Here is a 17860-nt window from a genome sequence, read left to right on the forward strand (position 1 = left end):
ATAAAAATTCTTTATTATAAAATAAAAACAAAATGTTGCTGAATATACAAATTGTGAACTTTATAAAACTGTCAATTAATAATTGGGGTTTCTTTATATTATTATTGTTATTATTACAGCTTATATACAGATAAAGTGAAGAAATAGATACTTCACCATTTCAACTTCCACAGAACTGTGTTCAAAGATTTCATGATAATTTATTGCTCCAGATATGCTTCACAAAATGACCCATCTTGAGCTAAATGCATAGACTTAATTTTAAGGATGAATTACTTTTGACGTTAATTTCTTTAGTAAAAATACTGGAAGAAATTTAATAATATATACTACAAGATTCTGAAACAATCTGCAAATCCATACATGTTAACATATACCTGATTTTACAATTAGATTTTGACATACAACTCTGATTATCTGAGTTTCTTCTATCATGACTGAAGTTTCCTCTTCTACATATTAACTTAACTTCTGTTTATACAAGATGTGCATGCATTAAACATTTTAATATTTTCTATATGGCCCATATTTGAGAGCAAAATGTTTTCAGAAATGGATGACATATTTTTAAGTTGGATTGTCTTCTGAAGTCAGCTTAATTCAAAAAATTTTGGTTACATGAATAAACATAAAGGTTTATAAACCGTGTCCCTTATGAAATGGTGTACTTAATACAGAGGTGCTGGTTAAGTAAAATTTCACTGTATATATATATATTCCACAACTTCAATATATTGCATAGAGGATCATTTAAAATAAGTATTTAAAGCCTTGAAAGGGTATAAGTACAGACCATTTCCAAAAGTCTTTGTTAAGATGTACGATATTGCTTTTTTTTATAAAAGATATTATAACGTTTATGAAGCCATAATTGTCAGAAAACATTATCAATATCATGGATATATGAAACACATATGATTTTATCTTTTGGGAACAAGTCAGTTTATGGTTCAACAACATAAATTTCAATTCATGACTATTAAATTGTACTGATAAAGAAGCATGAATACACATACACATGAAGGAGTAAAATTAAATGAAGAAACTAACCATCAAGCGTAACTGATTAAGATTCATTGCTTGTCTGATGGAGTACTCAATTTGCAGATAAAAGAATCAGAGCTTAATCTCCAAAAATGTACCAGAATGATGAAAGTAAACAAATCCTGATTCCACACTGATATCTATTGTTGTTGATTACAGTCTTTAAAAGGATATGATACACTTAGAAGAATGTAAGTTGACATGAAAGACAACACAATGGACAGCAGCCTACTTGGCATCACAGATGTCACCAGGAGAGGTTCAATGAAGGATAATCCTGTAAAAAATAATTAAAAATTAAAATGTTTGGCAAAAAAAAAGAAAGAAATCCACATTATTTAATTAATTTTAAAGTCAAGTAAATTAGGGAATTAATATGTATTGTGTACAGCACATCAGCACAAAGAAGTTAATTAAAATCATTATCATTTAAGAAAATACATAATAAGAACTGAACATACAATATTCAACATAATAATCACAATGTGTGTCTAGAATTCATTGTCCGTTTAAATTTCATGAGACTTAATCTCAACATAATAAGGATGATATCAACACAATTTCCATCATTTATAAAACACTACAAAAACTAGCTCCCTTTGTTGATCTTGAGCATTCTCTCCATAGATGTGCATTGTCTCTTTCAATATAGTTACACTGGATGAAACATAATTAAGATTTATCTCATGACCGATACTGATTTAACACATTAAGATTATTGGCAGCCATCTGACAGGTCCAGTTGTAATATCCACAAAATATTCAGATTCTAAAAGGTTTTGGCAACTGCAGCTCTCCCATGTGGCAATCCTGGATTTACAAATCTGCTTTATAAGAGAAAGTTTGTGAGTTTTTTCCCCAAACTAGGATTTGTCTTTATTGAGGCATGTGCAAGAATAATTGGGAAGATTTTAAGTTTGATGTTTAATAGTCAATAAATATATCACAGTCCATGAAGTTTATTATGATAGAAGACTTTACATTTTGTTCCCTCTTTGTTTTTAACTGTCTTCCAAAAGAAACATTTAAATATACATATATACATACACACATATATATGTCAATTCAACTTTAATTTAAAACCTGCATCCATATATCCATCATGTCTTTGTTATTTATCATTTTCATGGGCATGAAATTCTACCCATCCTCATATCTTTATTTATTATCAATTTCATGTTCAAGGTAAACAACCCATACTTTTTTAATTATAATTACAAGAGTATACATATTTGACATCTTTCTTGCAAGTTGTGCCATCATATCTCTGAAATGGTGATAAAAAGTAACAGATCTTTATTGTTAAATGATGTGCACTATATGAATAAATTTAAAATGTGGGCACTCTGTGAATTCTCTGTTGGACTTATTTAACATTCTTGATAAAATGTTTACAGTCAATTTTTGCAATGTTGAAAAAAGTGCATTTCCGTTACACTATTTAAAAAAATGGTCAAACAAATGGTTGTACTCTATAAATTTCCATAAGGCTAACTTTTTGGCATTTCTGACTGAAACACAACATTTTTGAAACTATAAATACATGGGTTTTTCCCTACTACTGTATAAAAGAACTTGGTCCTAATTATTATGTTCCTTCTGGTATATAATTCCTGCAGTAAGTGGTTCAAGCAGATAACAGGAATAACTCTAGCATCATGTATGCATGCATGCATGAACATTCAAAAGAACTTAATGGATAAATAGAAAAAGCAATAATACCCTATCCTGCCATACTCATCCAAAACTTCATACATGTACCAGGCAGTATATTTCCAATATTTTCGCATTTGTAATACCCTATCCTGCCACACATAACCCCACTGTCTTATCATTGGGGTAAAAATTAAAAACTATGGAGGTACTGTATTTTATGTATCTTTTTATAGAAGAAAAAATAATGATTCATTTCAGAACCACATTAACATACGCAGGTAAATAACTAAAAAAACGACTTTCTAAAACCTGAAATTTTCCATAAGTTGCATTTGGCCTGAATATCTTTCACAACATTCCATTTAGCCACAAACATGTGATTAAATTTTTAAAACTCTTTTGTTATGGAAAATGAAAACATGCTGTTAATATCATTAAATTTATAAGATTACTGATGAATTTCCATACACTCCTTTCTGATGGAAACTAATAAAATACCAATACTTTGAAAAAATACCAGAAAAAATACCACAGTAAACCAGTAACACTGTGCACCTCTAATATGTACACATGCATGAAATAAGAACAAGTGCAGCAGGTGTAAACTGAAATTCCAAAAACTGTAAAATAACTTACGCAATACCACTTTTTACCTGTGACGAATTATCAGCTATATACCTAAAATGATCCAGCTCAGCACCTGGTTTATCCATGGAAGACCTTGCTTGTTAAATATACTCAGGGATGTTGCTTTCACTACAATAATTGTGATACCAATTTGGATAATCTATTAAACAGAAAAATATGAAAATGGACACATTAATAAGTATATTCTCAGTTATGATGGAGAATAAAAATTCACTTTAAATTTATTTTTGATTTTACAAATCTTTAAAGAAACTATAAAGTTATGTCTAATCATTTTATTTTATAAATTATTATCCCTTCTCACATGGATTGTAACATGAAACTCTGCACTAAAATGATTCTGATGTTAAGTGATGTGATGACTTTAAAATTAGAAAAAAGAAGTCTGTACAAATATCTTAAAATAAGAAATCAGGAATCAGGAATTTGTGAAAAAAATAAATCTGTTCTCTTGGTAATCAATAAAATTAACTCACCTGCACTGAAGTACATGAGAGCTCAGAGCACTGGCATAGTGTGATTTGACATGGCTCATGTAAATAGCATTGGAAACATGAAGCTTTTACTGAAAATCAGTCACATTCATGCTTATTATTGTCACAAATCATTTACAATAATCAGAACAGACTGATTGAAATAAGTTATTTCAAATGAAATATGATAATATTTTACCTGAAAAATAAGAATCATTAGAGTTTTCCTGTTGATCTGTGAATAACGATATGATCTGAAAAATACAATGAAATGGTCTGAAAAATACAAGGCAGCAAATATATATATAAATCAATTAAGTTTTTTCATAAGGATAACATATATTTACCAGTCAAATCCAACACAATACAGACATATAGTTTACAAATTTTGGCTCAGATTTTTATTTTCTTCCTTATTCCACTCTTCTTTTTAAGATTTCTGATCTCTGAAACATTTAAATAATTCATGTTTTCTCAAAGCATTTGTGTTACACATTTGTTTTATTTTTAAAAGTTATTTTCTCATCTTGCCAAACACTTGAATGGCTTGAAACATTGGGAAACTGTAACCTATTTCTAAAGACAAATTTTGTTGTGATTTAGGATGGGTGCTGACAATAAGATTTTTCAGGATGTTTACCATTGCAATCAAACAACATTCCAGATTAATACAATTTTAATAAATAGCCAGTGTCATGGGGAGCAAGATATGTTACATTTTTTTAAATCATGCTTACAAAATACCTAGAGGAAGAGTAGCAACAAAATGTTAAAGACTGCCACCACAGCTGATGTTGCAAAAAGTACAATAAGACTTCGCCAGTATGTTAATTTGAAGACAAATATGTGATTGGGAGTATGCCTGTATGTTAATTTGCAGACAAATACGTGATTGGGAGTATGCCAATATGTTAATTTGCAGACAAATATGTGATTGGGAGTATGCCAGTATGTTAATTTGCAGACAAATATGTGATTGGGAGTATGCCAGTATGTTAATTTGCAGACAAATATGTTACTGGGAGAGAATTCAGTTTACTTTATAACCTGATTTAGTTTTGTTTGATCATTATTTCAGTTTAAAACAAGCACATAAAATTCATGACAATTGATGGTGCTGAATAATAGTGAATTCAAATTGCCATACCTTTAGAGCAAATACATCTAATAATATCAGAGAGTTAGTATGCAGCTAATTTGAATACTGTATACAATCGCTTATATGTAGAGTCCAACTGCAAAATGCATAGACCAAGATCTACTATTGCAAAATCTGCCGGCAGAGACTCAACAGTTAAATATAAACAGATTCAAATTTACAAGTCTGGTCCTTCTTACACAGAGATAAACAAGCTATACAAAGAGGTATACATTTTTCAATTTATCATAATTCAGCTAGTTTTGATAATGGTATGGATATATATTCAAGTAATTGGTGTGACACCGCTCTGGTGGCCTAGTGGTTAGAGCATCCACCTCAGATGCTGGAGGTCACGGGTTCAAACCCTGGCCCAGCCATACCAAAGACTTATTTAAAAAATGGTAATAGCAGCTGCCTTGCAAGGCACTCAGCATTAAGAGGGTAGTGTTAGGACTGGTTGGCCTGGTGTCAGGATAATGTGACTGGGCAGGAGATCATGCTACATGTCTGTGTCATGATGCCCCAGTGCCAGACATCACTATAAACTGTCATAATACAGACATTGTAGTGATACGACTGAAAAATTGTTTAAGCTATGAAAAAAATCTAAATCACACACACACACACAATTGGTGTGACATTATAAAATGTTAGTATATTCTTCTGACAAGATCAGCTGGTGTACCTGTTGTGTAAGAAACAAAATACAACACTCTCTCATTGTAAAGTCCTTCATTATAACACAGTTCCTTTTAAAAGGTGAGTATGTTGATGGATCCCATTTCATAAATTGTCAGTAAAATATATTAAATACACCAATACAGGTAAACCACCAATTTTCTAGCACCCATGGTTCCAAAGCCTTGCCGGATTAACAGTTTTGCAAGACCAACCGAGGTCATGCATTGCCAATATAATGCAGTTTCATCTGCATTATACACCTGCTCAGGACTGAGGTGATCATCAACTACAAGCTCCTGAAATTTGTCCACATACCTGGCAGCACCTCCGTGGTCTGCAGACCGTTCTCCACACACTTTATGCGTGGAAATTCCATGACGCTTATTGAACCTTTGAAGCCATCCTTCACTCTAGTCACACTCATGTTCTAATTTAAGTTCTTTATGAAACAACTGAGCCTGATCCATTACCATCCTGCCCTACAAGTCCATTCAGTCACTCCGACGTTGTAGAAACCATTCCATCATCAATTGGTATTGTTCGGTACTCTTAACATCTTTCATAGTTTTTCTAACGTTAATTCGCTTCTTGGAATCACTTTCTGAATAGAATTTCAATATTTTGTCCCTCTGCTTCTTTATATCGTAAACAGTTGATAAACCAATACCATATGTGTCACACAGCTTTCACACAGAAACACCAAGGTCCAGATTTTTCAACAGTTCTACTTTATCTTGTAACGCTGTTGACTGGTGTTTATGCTTGACACCACCACTGACACTTACATCTTTCTTAGAAGCCATAGCTAGGGTTAAATGTAAGTAAAATAAGCTAAGAATTGCACAAAATACAAGTATCACCACCAACAATTGCAGTGTAAACAATCCAAGTGAGTGCACGCCCAGTTAACTAATTTGGCGGTGTCATGAATTTCAAGTGCCTCTCGTAATTTTGTCAGGATTAAAAGAGGTGCCAGACCATCCGGTGGTTTACCTGTATGATATAAGGTGAAACAATCTAAGGTTCTCATACACAATGTTATGATGTAATGTAAGGTAACAATATATATATAATGAGTCCCAGCCATTTTTTGTGCGTGCTCGACGTGGGACGCAGGGGTAGATTAATCACTGATTCTTACAGTATTGTATGAGTATCAGTGGTCCCTATGAAACATAACATACATTCTTGCAGTATAGTATATTTATCAGTGGTCCCTATGAAACATGACATGCATTCTTACAGTACTGTATGAGTATCAGTGGTCCCTATGAAACATGACATGCATTCTTACAGTATTGTTGTGTCTGGTTTTTAATTTGAGTGGAATTATTTATTCAAATCATTATTCACTGGAATTACAAAGTGCTTAATAATATTCTTAGACAAAAACATTAATTTGGATTTATTAATAATTCAGGCAAGGACATTTTGTATTATATTACTGTGATACATCAAAAGACTGTTAACACATCAACACATTCCAGGTCAATGGCATACGGCACATTTGAGATTAGAGGCACATTAACATATTCAATATTGCAATTTATTTGGAATACCACTGGAAATCATTTGAGCTCCACATTTGGACTTGTGATAGAACCTTTGACTATTTGGGATTTAATTCACAATATTGTAAGTCATTTTTAAATTTTCACTTTGTAAATTAGGGAAATAAATTATTTGTTGAATTTTACAAAACTTGTTGGCTTTTGCTCTTTTCTGTCACTTAATATTATAAAACCATAGCATCATAACACTACATCATTTCAACTTTTTATAACTTTGACATTTTCTGTCAAATTTTCATGAAACTGTTTAAACTTACAAAGTTTTCAAAACAAAAAATTCTGGTATTAAAAGAATGGATATGCATATAAGCAGGCAGACTATTCTATGTATTTTCTGAGGCATCGATAGTAATGGGGTATCAGTCTTTTGGGTCAATAGTAATGGGGTATCAGTCTTTTGGGTCAATAGGAATGGGGTATCAGTCTTTTGGGTCAATAGTAATGGGGTACCAGTCTGAAGGGTCAATAGTAATGGGGTATCAGTTTGAGGGGTCAATATTAATGGGGTACCAGTCTGAGGGGTCAACAGTAATGGGGTATCAGTCTGAAGGGTCAACAGTAATGGGGCACCCAGTCTTTTGGGTCAATAGTAATGGGGTACCAGTCTTTAGGGTCAATAGTAATGGGGTATCAGTTTGAGGGGTCAATAGTGATGGGGTACCTGTCTGAGGGGTCATCTGTAATGGGATAACATTTTCATTTAGAACACAAAATTTTTTTATGCATGTGAGTGGAAAATTCCACAACAATCCTTCCTGTAATTTTGAAGGAGAAGCAATACAAATTCTAAGTGCTAACTTACAACTAGATTCACCGCAAAATGTAGTACATGTACTCCATTGTAACACAAAAGCTACTGATCCAAAATTGAAGGAGTGTAGTAGAGAGTTTATTAAAAGCTGATGATAAACATTACCTACCTTGAGACATAGATGAGGGATGCAACAATCAGTATTACACCACAAAGGACTCTGAAAGAAAAATTGCAGGAAGTATCATGTATTTCATCATTAATCATAATAAAATGTTTTATTATCTTGTTTGAAAACCATGCAATAAATTCAAAACAGGAAGAACTAATTATAAGATGTTTAAATAATTTTGCTTCATTCAATGAAACACATATATCTGTACCTGGTTCAATAGTTGGAAGTTTTATGACAAGAGAAGTTGATGCTTTCGAGTTTAATGTAATTTCTCAGCACAAGATAGGTTACAAATGGCAGCCAGTATAATTGGTGGAGGGAAAACTGAGAAAACCGCTGATCCATGAGAAGCTACTCGCAGCTTTCTCAACCATGGTGAGTATTTGCTTATTTATAATGGAAACCTAAATATAAACAGGCCAGACTGCCATCAAATACTATATGTACTCACATAAAAGTTCAATCTGACTGCAACTAGTAGAGACCCAGACATGTTGCTGCATATTTTGGTAGTGTGATGGGGCATCTGTGTTCCAGGAACACATTTCTGGTTCTATTTAATGTGTGTGTGTGTGTGTAGGTGTGTATGTACATGTGTGTGCATGTGTGTGTGTGATGACAATATGAATGCTAAGTCTACCAACTTGTATTATTTGGAAGTGTCTCAAATTAAGAAATGAAAACTGGTATTTAACTTTTTATATGAATCTAAATTTCCACTCATTTTCTACAGGCTTTATTACTAGATAATTTATTTTAAATATTAATATTTCACTGATGTGGGTTAAGCACACTGACCAAACACTCACATCTGGGTTCAAAAGTGCCTCCCCCACAACTATCTATTAGGTTGGCAGGTATGATACTTGCTCATACTTTTATCAAGACATCATGTTATGACAGTTATGTACTTGTCCATGCTAATCATGACACATGTTATAACAGTTATATACTTGCTCATGTTTTTATCGTGACATGTCGTGTCATAACAGGTTTGTACTTGCTCTACAGAAGATCTTCAAGCATAAAATAAAATAGGAGATTTCACATACGATATGACAAGGACAAAGAGACCCAATTAAGCTTCAGGATTTTGCCAAAGATAATTTAGATTAACTGTAGGAGCTTGGGAAAGGTACCAAGGGAGTTATTTCAGTAGATGTGGGTCAATACATGTAAAATGAAGTTTCAGCTGGAATGTGGAATATGATTTCACACATATTCTCATAAAAACAAGAACAGAATGACTTGTTTCAGGTCTGAAGAAGCTCCAATCAAATCCTGATAAAATTTGAAAATGGGCATAAATGAGTGATCAAACAGAAAAACTGAAAAAATGGTGTATAACCATACAGTATTAAACATGTCAGATTCTAAAATCATAGATAAAAGTTATGCAATGATGGGGCTTCCAAGAAATACTTTCTTTCACATAAAAAATCCATTTTATGTAACAAACCGATTTAGTACACACATACCAAATTAAAGAAAATCCAACTGCACAGTGGTGAAAATTAGGTCAGTCTCATAGCAACAGAAAGTTTTGAATTCGGAAATAAAGTAAAATAAGATCAGAATATGAAACAAAATGGGTTTTTTTTTACAAGTCACTTGATTGATTTCAACAGATGGTATGTATTGGGCATAATAGGAAAATGTCAATATTAAATGGACTTTGATTCACATCCCTTGGATCTCATATGGAAAGGGAAATAATTACATATTTTTAAAAAGCCCACAACATCTACTACTATATGAACCTAGAGACAAACTTATGGTCAACAAAATACTGAAAGGGAGGTAAACAAAAACTATGACCAAAGTAGAATGACCCCATGTAGGGAATTTAGTAGCACAGGCAGGGTCATTTCCAGATCAACAAGCACTTACCTGCATCTAACACTTCAAGCAACAGAAACAGATCACCCCAACCCCTAAGCTGCAGAATTTTTTAAGAAGTCTCAAATGTAATCAAGGGAGCAGTTCTAAATCCAAATTTGAGAAATCTCTGTACGAAGGAGATGGTCTTAATACAAGGCACTGTCTGACTCCCTTTCAGATGCAGCCTTGGAGTATGCAATTAAGTCCAAACTGAGATATCCAGTGAAAACTTTAAAAAAAAACAGTTGCATCAGCATTTCAATATTAGAGATGCCCCAATTGTAGCTGAATTCAACATCCAACAGTTTGCATCTTCTCAATTCTAAGGTGTTAGTGCAGTAAAGATGCATGCAAATTAGCAATGAATCAGACCCAAAACAATTCAGCAAGCGTGCAAATAGACAAAGAGTATTGTTGGAGAAACCTATTTATGGCTCAAAGGTTGTTTTTAAAAGACTGACATCATGCAGTGGAAGAAGTTCATAATAGCCCCAAAGAGGAATTTAGAAAAACTATTGAGACACTTCCAATACAAGACCATCTAATTGATGCAAAGGATACTGCAACCTAATAGCATGGTGCTGATCTATTCTCCCCATGTTGTTTTAATTAATTTAATCAGTACCCTGAGTCTGGGAGCCCAATTAAGAATTGACTCTCTGAATAAGGGAAGTTTTTCTATCCATGATTATTAACCTCGCTGAAGAAATAAATGGCCCCTTTGTGATCAATTTCCTCCACTCAGAAACACTGGAAACTTTGTGATCAATCACCTCCATCGAGAAACATTAGCCCCTTTGTGATGAAACACCTCTATTGAGAAATACTGACCCCTTTGTGATAAATCACCTCTTTTGAGAAAGACTGGTCTCCGTGTGACCAATAACTTCCACTGAGAAAAAACTGGCTTCCTTATTATCAATCACCCGCACTAAAAAAAATTGGCCTTCCTGTGATCAATCACTTCCAGTTAGAAAAAGTGACCTTCCTGTGATCAATCACTTTGAGTTAGAAAAATTGGCCCCCTTATGATCAATAACCTCCATTACAAATATTTCCTTTAGGAACCAAAACATCAAGAGGCTTCTGATACCCTCAACAACCATGCAGTCTCTGCTCTGATGCCAGCACATCCATCAACTGATGGCCTATTGGATGTGGAAACAGATGAATATGGGAACCAGACTAGTGCAGAATTATCACAGGTTCAGAAAGTAATGTGTTGCAGATCTAGGGTAATCAGCAAAACAACATAGACCAAGATCTGCCAGTACATTATGCAACAGCAAATCAGAGTCTCTGGTTTTTGCAGTTCAACATGACTTATATGTGAGTATATACGATACCCAATATATTAATGGGTCTCTCTACCCCTTGCTTGGCAGTCTTGTATTCCAAAACAGTAATGCATGATACTACATTAATAACACACCAAAGAAACTCACTTCAGTGACATTTTACTGTGATTTAAAACAGTTGAAATTGGGACTATTTTAATTATAATTCTACCGTCATATTAATGAAGCAATTAGACTTGGTCAGCAAGTTCTCCAACTTGGGTAGAGTTCTTCCTGTACAGAAAAGCACAGTTACCAAAATGTGTGATAGAGAGAGCCAGACAAACTGAGACAAACATTAAGAAAAATACAAGAAAATTACTATGGAGGCTGGACAGCAAATTGGAGGGGTAGTTCTAGAGCTACCTGCATCCAAACACCCTTAATCTTGCCTCCAAAGAGTAATGGCAACCCAAATGGTGCTGTCTACAATATCAGGGCACGATGCCATTTGAGCAATATGGAATGTAGACATGTGTCAAATCATACTAAGTCCAGATTATCAAAGAAAGCCAATGGTGCAGTCTACAATGTCAGGGCATGCTGCCATTTGATCAATATGGAATGCAGACATGTGTCATATCATATTAAGTCCAGATTACCAAAGACAGGCAATGGTGCTGTCTACAATGTCTGGGCATGATGCCATTTGATCAATATGGAATGTAGACATGTTTCAAATCATACTAAGTCCAGATTAACAAAGAAAGCCAATGGTGCAGTCTACAATGTCAGGGCATGATGCCATTTCATCAATATGGAATGTAGACAAGTGTCAAATCATTTTAAGTCAAGATCAGAAAGGCAGGCAATGGTATTGTCTACAATGTCAGGGCATGATGCCATTTCATCAATATGGAATGCAGACATGTGTCACATCATGTTAAGTCCTGATTACCAAAGACAGTCAATGGTGATGTCTACAATGTCAGTGCATCATGCCATTTCATCAATATGGAATGTATTCATGTGTCAAATCATTTTAAGTCAAGATCAGAAAGGCAGGCAATGGTGTTGTCTACAATGTCAGGGCATGATGTCATTTGATCAAATGAATATGGAATGTAGACAAGTGTCAAATCATACTAAGTCCAGATTACCAAAGATAGTCAATACATTCACCATGGAATAAGCTGTTCTGTTATAGATCTTGCAATTTTGGTCATCAATCCCCAGGCATGCTTGCTCCCAGATTTTGGTGAGCTATTGCTAACAATACCAAGTCTGACATCAATGATGAGGCTACAATACCAAGTATTCTAAGCCTTTCTTCAATTTCTATGACTTAATAAACAGTCAACATGATGCAGGTCAGTTGCATAAGAATAGATGATAACAAGCATTCAGACATTTTCCACATATTGCAACCAAAGAATACTTCTGTTAAAAAGGGCATTCAGGAACTAAAAGTATAATCTCAGATAGAAAGAATAAACAAATCAATAAACAATCAACATAATTAAGTAAAGTGGATGTTGGTACTGATGAAAGTCTGTAGCCTACAGGTGTATGAACGGATGGATTCTAATCTTCAAATTATGTTCACGTTTTTTAAATTATTCCAACCCAGGCTTGCTTCTGTTAAATAGGGCATTTAGTGTATCAAGATACTGATAAAAACATGGAATGACAGAAAGGTCTAAAAGCAAACTGAAATGAGAGAAGAAGAAAAAAACAGCCCATTTCATTGAATTGAAACTGCTACTCAAGTATGAATATTTCATTAATAAGAGGTGAAAATTTAATCCAATAAAACAAAAGAGATTGATTTAAATCAATTAGTTAAATAAAAATCTATTATTAGAGACAGTCTTTAATAGATGGAGAACAAACTTATGAGTGAGCTTTCGCAACTGAAATAATCTCATTATCAAACAACTATACTGTAAATTGGGGCACCAAGTGGATGTTCGGTCTAAAGTGCTCAGTTTTACCAATTGCTGAATTCTCATCTCTGTCTGCTTGAGTATGAGTCTCAGGCTCAGCCAATGTGGGTATGTGAGAAAGATTGCCAGTAACTTCTTTTGGGTCAGTGGTTCTTACTGGGCATTTCCTGGTGTCTTCCACCACTAGTTATACTGGCTGCTTGTGATGAAAAATGGCATTAAACCCACAACTACGGCAATACTGTAAACCCGATTACTACAGAATGTGCATGAGTGTGGTTGTATGGTGGTCAATTCGATTTTCACACATGAACGAAATCAAATGAGCCACATTAAATATCACAGAATTGCTTCAAGGGAATTAAACATTACATTCAATACATACTCACATACAGAAAATTCTTTTCTCTCAACATGATTAAGAGGTCAAGGGTTCAACTCCCACCATGTGTGCATGTATAGTGCTGTCGTGTCCTTGAACAAGGCATGTTGGATTACTTGCTATAGCTTTTGTGTCTAGCTATGATCAGGATTTCATACTGCAATGAACCCTTATTTCGGTGTGTAAAATTAATGTTGTTGTACACTGGCAACCTTGATTAGCTCTTGCCGTATGATAATAAGGTAGGCTTAGGGTGATTTAACCTAATATTTATCTATCTGATAAGTATAGATCCTGATATGATACTTACACAATATTATAATTGGTTTCTCGGCCTACTACTGGTAAAAGTGGAAAGATGGCAAGTCCTAATGTAAATCCAAGCCACACGATAAATAATCCCTGAAAGGACACACATTTAATATTTCAGTATACTGGTAAAAGTGGAAAAATAGGAAGTCATAAACTACATCCAAACCACACCATAAATATTTCCTAAAAAGACATATTTAAAATGTCAATTTTACTGGTAAAAGTGGAATAATGGCAAGTCAGAAAATAAATCCAAACCACACCATAAATAATTCCTGAAAAGATACACATTTAAGATTTCAGTATACAGTAAAACTCACATGAATTCAAACATTTTAATCACAAGAAAAGCTTTTAAAGAAAAAGAACCATACTTTTCTGCATTAAAAGTGATTATTTTCCAAAACCATAATTTGTACAAATTCAAACATTTCTCCATTTGTTCCAACACAGTTACTCAAGATTTGTAATTTTCCATTGACTATCTGCTGCTATATCATAAAGACAACTAATATAATTCCATAGACTGTAATGCTGACTTTTTGCCAAATTACTTTTGCAGTAAGTTCAGCACATCTTATGAATGAGCTATTGAAAAAGAAACTTTAAAAATGATTTCAATTATATGCTGCATGTATTGCCTCTTTTACAAAAATTCCTTTGAACATGCCTGCCATAAATATTCATCCCAGTAGTACACATTCTGTAGTACACCCTCTCCTCGACAACTTGCATACAACAGGCATTAAAAACACAGACCAAATTAGAAGCGAGGGTATGCCATTGGGGAGGGGGGCAGCAATGCTATTTAATGGCTGAATAATCATTTTTATAATCACAATGAAAATATTTGTCAATAAGAAGTTTTTTCTAATGAAATTGTCTGCTTTTCAGCATAAATTACATTTTATTTTCAAGATAATCTTTGAAAGATCATAAAAAATATAACTCCAAGATGTGCCTTGTTGTGTACCTGAAAAATATCACTGCTTTTTGAACAATAAAACAAGATACCTTTTGCTAAAAATGTAGACATCTGCATCATGAAAAAAATGCCAACATTGAAACTCAATTGTTTAAAATTGCTTTATCAGTGAAATACTGATGCTGTGAATTCATTGCAAGTAACATTGAAACTCAATTGTTTAAAATTGCTTTATCAGTGAAATACTGATGCTGTGAATTCATTGCAAGTAACACTGAAACTCAATTGTTTAAAATTGCTTTATCAGTGAAATACTGATGCTGTGAATTCATTGCAAGTAACACTGAAACTCAATTGTTTAAAATTGCTTTATCAGTGAAATACTGATGCTGTGAATTCACTGCAAGTAACAGTGAAACTCAGTTGTTTAAAATTGCTTTATCAGTGAAATACTGATGCTGTGAATTCATTGCAAGTAACAGTGAAACTCAATTGTTTAAAATTGCTTTATCAGTGAAATACTGATGCTGTGAATTCATTGCAAGTAACAGTGAAACTCAATTGTTTAAAATTGCTTTATCAGTGAAATACTGATGCTGTGAAATCGTTGCAAGTAACAGTGAAACTCAATTGTTTAAAATTGCTTTATCAGTGAAATACTGATGCTGTGAATTCATTGCAAGTAACAGTGAAACTCAATTGTTTAAAATTGCTTTATCAGTGAAATACTGATGCTGTGAATTCATTGCAAGTAACAGTGAAACTCAATTGTTTAAAATTGCTTTATCAGTGAAATACTGATGCTGTGAATTCACTGCAAGTAACAGTGAAACTCAATTGTTTAAAATTGCTTTATCAGTGAAATACTGATGCTGTGAATTCACTGCAAGTAACAGTGAAACTCATGCTCATACCTGAGCAAATCATTGAGTGCAAATTCAGGAATTTTAAGTTCACTACAAAAACTTGGGAACTCACCTCTCCATGATAAACTATCTATCAATCAAAATTTTTATTTTACCATATACTCCTTTTGCTTGGTTACTTTGCTGTCTTTGATCACATTTGTAAATAAATTGGACAATTCAAGATAGTTTAACTGTAACTTATACAATAATATTTTTTGAGAGGTCAATTGAAATGAGTTGACCTGAAACATGACCATGACTGCCAGCTCTTGCGCAGATAGATTTGCAGCCAATTAATTGTTTTTTTACATTCCATTTCCAATATTTGATTTGATACAAAAGATATCATTAATGTGATAATACAATGCAGGTCTGCCATTAATTGAGAGTCATGATGCAACAAAATGTCTGCATATCAGAGATTCAAACACAGTCAGCAGTTACATATGTTGTCAAAGAAACACGTGGAAGTAGCTATGATGGTAGACTGCCTTATTCACATTTTGAATTGAAAAGGGCATATCACATTTATGATGATTACACTGAAACCAAATTAAAATATACCGCTAAAACTCAAATTTCATTTCACAAAACTGATTTTATTGCTATTTATTTCTTAAAGTGTTGCCACTGGTTGTTGTTGTTGTTGTTGTAGGGTTTAACGCCATTTTTCAGCACACGATAGGCTATACATGGCGGCCAGTATTGATGGTGGAGGAAGAACCCAAGAAATCCACGGAAAGAACCACCGACCCTCGAGAAGCTACTGGCAAGCTTTCTCACATACCCACATTGGCCGAATCTGAGACTCGAACCTACGCAGACAGAGGTGAGATGGCAGTGATCCGTAACGGAAAGCGCTTTAGACCACTCGGCCACTCGGGGCCCCGTTGCCACTGGTAGGCATTAGTGACATTTTTACTTATCAAAAGCTTATAAAAGATCATTATTTACAGTGCAGTGAGTTTCTTTGGTAAAGAAAATGTAACAAAATATAGAACTTCTTATTATAGGCTGAAAATTTCATAATGTTGACTCAAATTTCCAGACAGTAACTACCATTTTTTATGATAAAATGAGCAATATATCAGGGTGTTGTTACCAATTTTTAGTTTCTTCATGCTCAACAAATAGAGGTCAATTCCTTTGGCATTTTCAAGGGGAAAAATGGGATCCACACTTGTCTCCATGTTACCCAGAAGCCAGTTATCATGAAAGTGATATACCTGTTCAAAGACAGTGATAAAAAATAATTTTTTCAGTAAATTATGTTTCACTGAGGGCAATAACTCTGCCCATTACCTCCCCTTGCAACTGCCAGGTGTCTCTAGTTTTAGCTGAGCAACATACTAAGAGGATGCTAGCATGGTGGGGTGGTTGAGAGATTTTGAGTAATGTGATTGGGCCTGATGCTATCTCTCAACTTGAAGTAATTCGTTGAATTTTTCTTCTCCAATTCACATGACGACAGCAATCATATCTCCCACCACAAGAGATATTCAAATAGGCACATGATGTCCAATAAACGTAATTGTGTAATTTCCAGCTCTTATTCTTCTGTGTTGATTATTAACACTTTTTAAGAGGCTTATTTTCCCTTTAGTCTTCAACATGCATTGCTCGCTGGACACAATTTTTAAAAAATTCTATAATCAACAGTTTGATATGTAGATGCTTTGCACAAAAAATATGTGCAATTAAAAGCATCTGAGGTACTGCTGTAAAGTTAGTCTGGTTCCCTGACTAATTCCACTAATTCTAATATGAAACCTGATCCAAATCAAACACTGATGAAAAATTATCTGGATTTTTTGGCAACAATCATTTTTCTGTAATTTTTGCTTTTATTCCATAAGTCTGCATTTTAAGGGTCATTTTCGTAAGACTTGTGGCAAAATCGTTAAAACTGTAAGGGTTGGTAGGTCTGGATTCCACCTTGATGCCAGAAAACTGATCATCCGACACACCCAAATGGCACAGATGTGAGTATCGACCGATTAATGGAGAGAACTTTCTGTGTGAAGGACTTCACCTTTACTGGATAGAGTGTCTGCCAAGACATTGAATCTGATTTGAACATTGACATAGA

General features: G+C 33.9%; 1 protein-coding gene across 5 annotated transcripts in view; it reads right to left on the reverse strand.

Moving 5' to 3' along the window:
* LOC149782781 (GPI ethanolamine phosphate transferase 1-like) overlaps positions 1-17860 on the reverse strand; it is a 99931-nt gene that overhangs the window by 17057 nt on the left and 65014 nt on the right. For all 5 annotated transcript variants that reach the window (XM_089934284.1, XM_089934283.1, XM_089934281.1 and 2 more), the window contains exons 20-24: positions 13937-14028; positions 8135-8185; positions 4021-4075; positions 3379-3487; positions 1218-1321 (exon numbers count right to left, since the gene is read on the reverse strand). In XM_089934284.1, coding sequence (XP_089790410.1) covers positions 1218-1321; positions 3379-3487; positions 4021-4075; positions 8135-8185; positions 13937-14028 — 411 coding nt within the window. The remainder of the gene's footprint in view (positions 1-1217; positions 1322-3378; positions 3488-4020; positions 4076-8134; positions 8186-13936; positions 14029-17860) is intronic.

This window comes from Sinohyriopsis cumingii, chromosome 15, assembly GCF_028554795.1.
Source record: "Sinohyriopsis cumingii isolate HCF-2022 chromosome 15, ASM2855479v2, whole genome shotgun sequence".
Classification (NCBI taxonomy): domain Eukaryota; kingdom Metazoa; phylum Mollusca; class Bivalvia; order Unionida; family Unionidae; genus Sinohyriopsis; species Sinohyriopsis cumingii.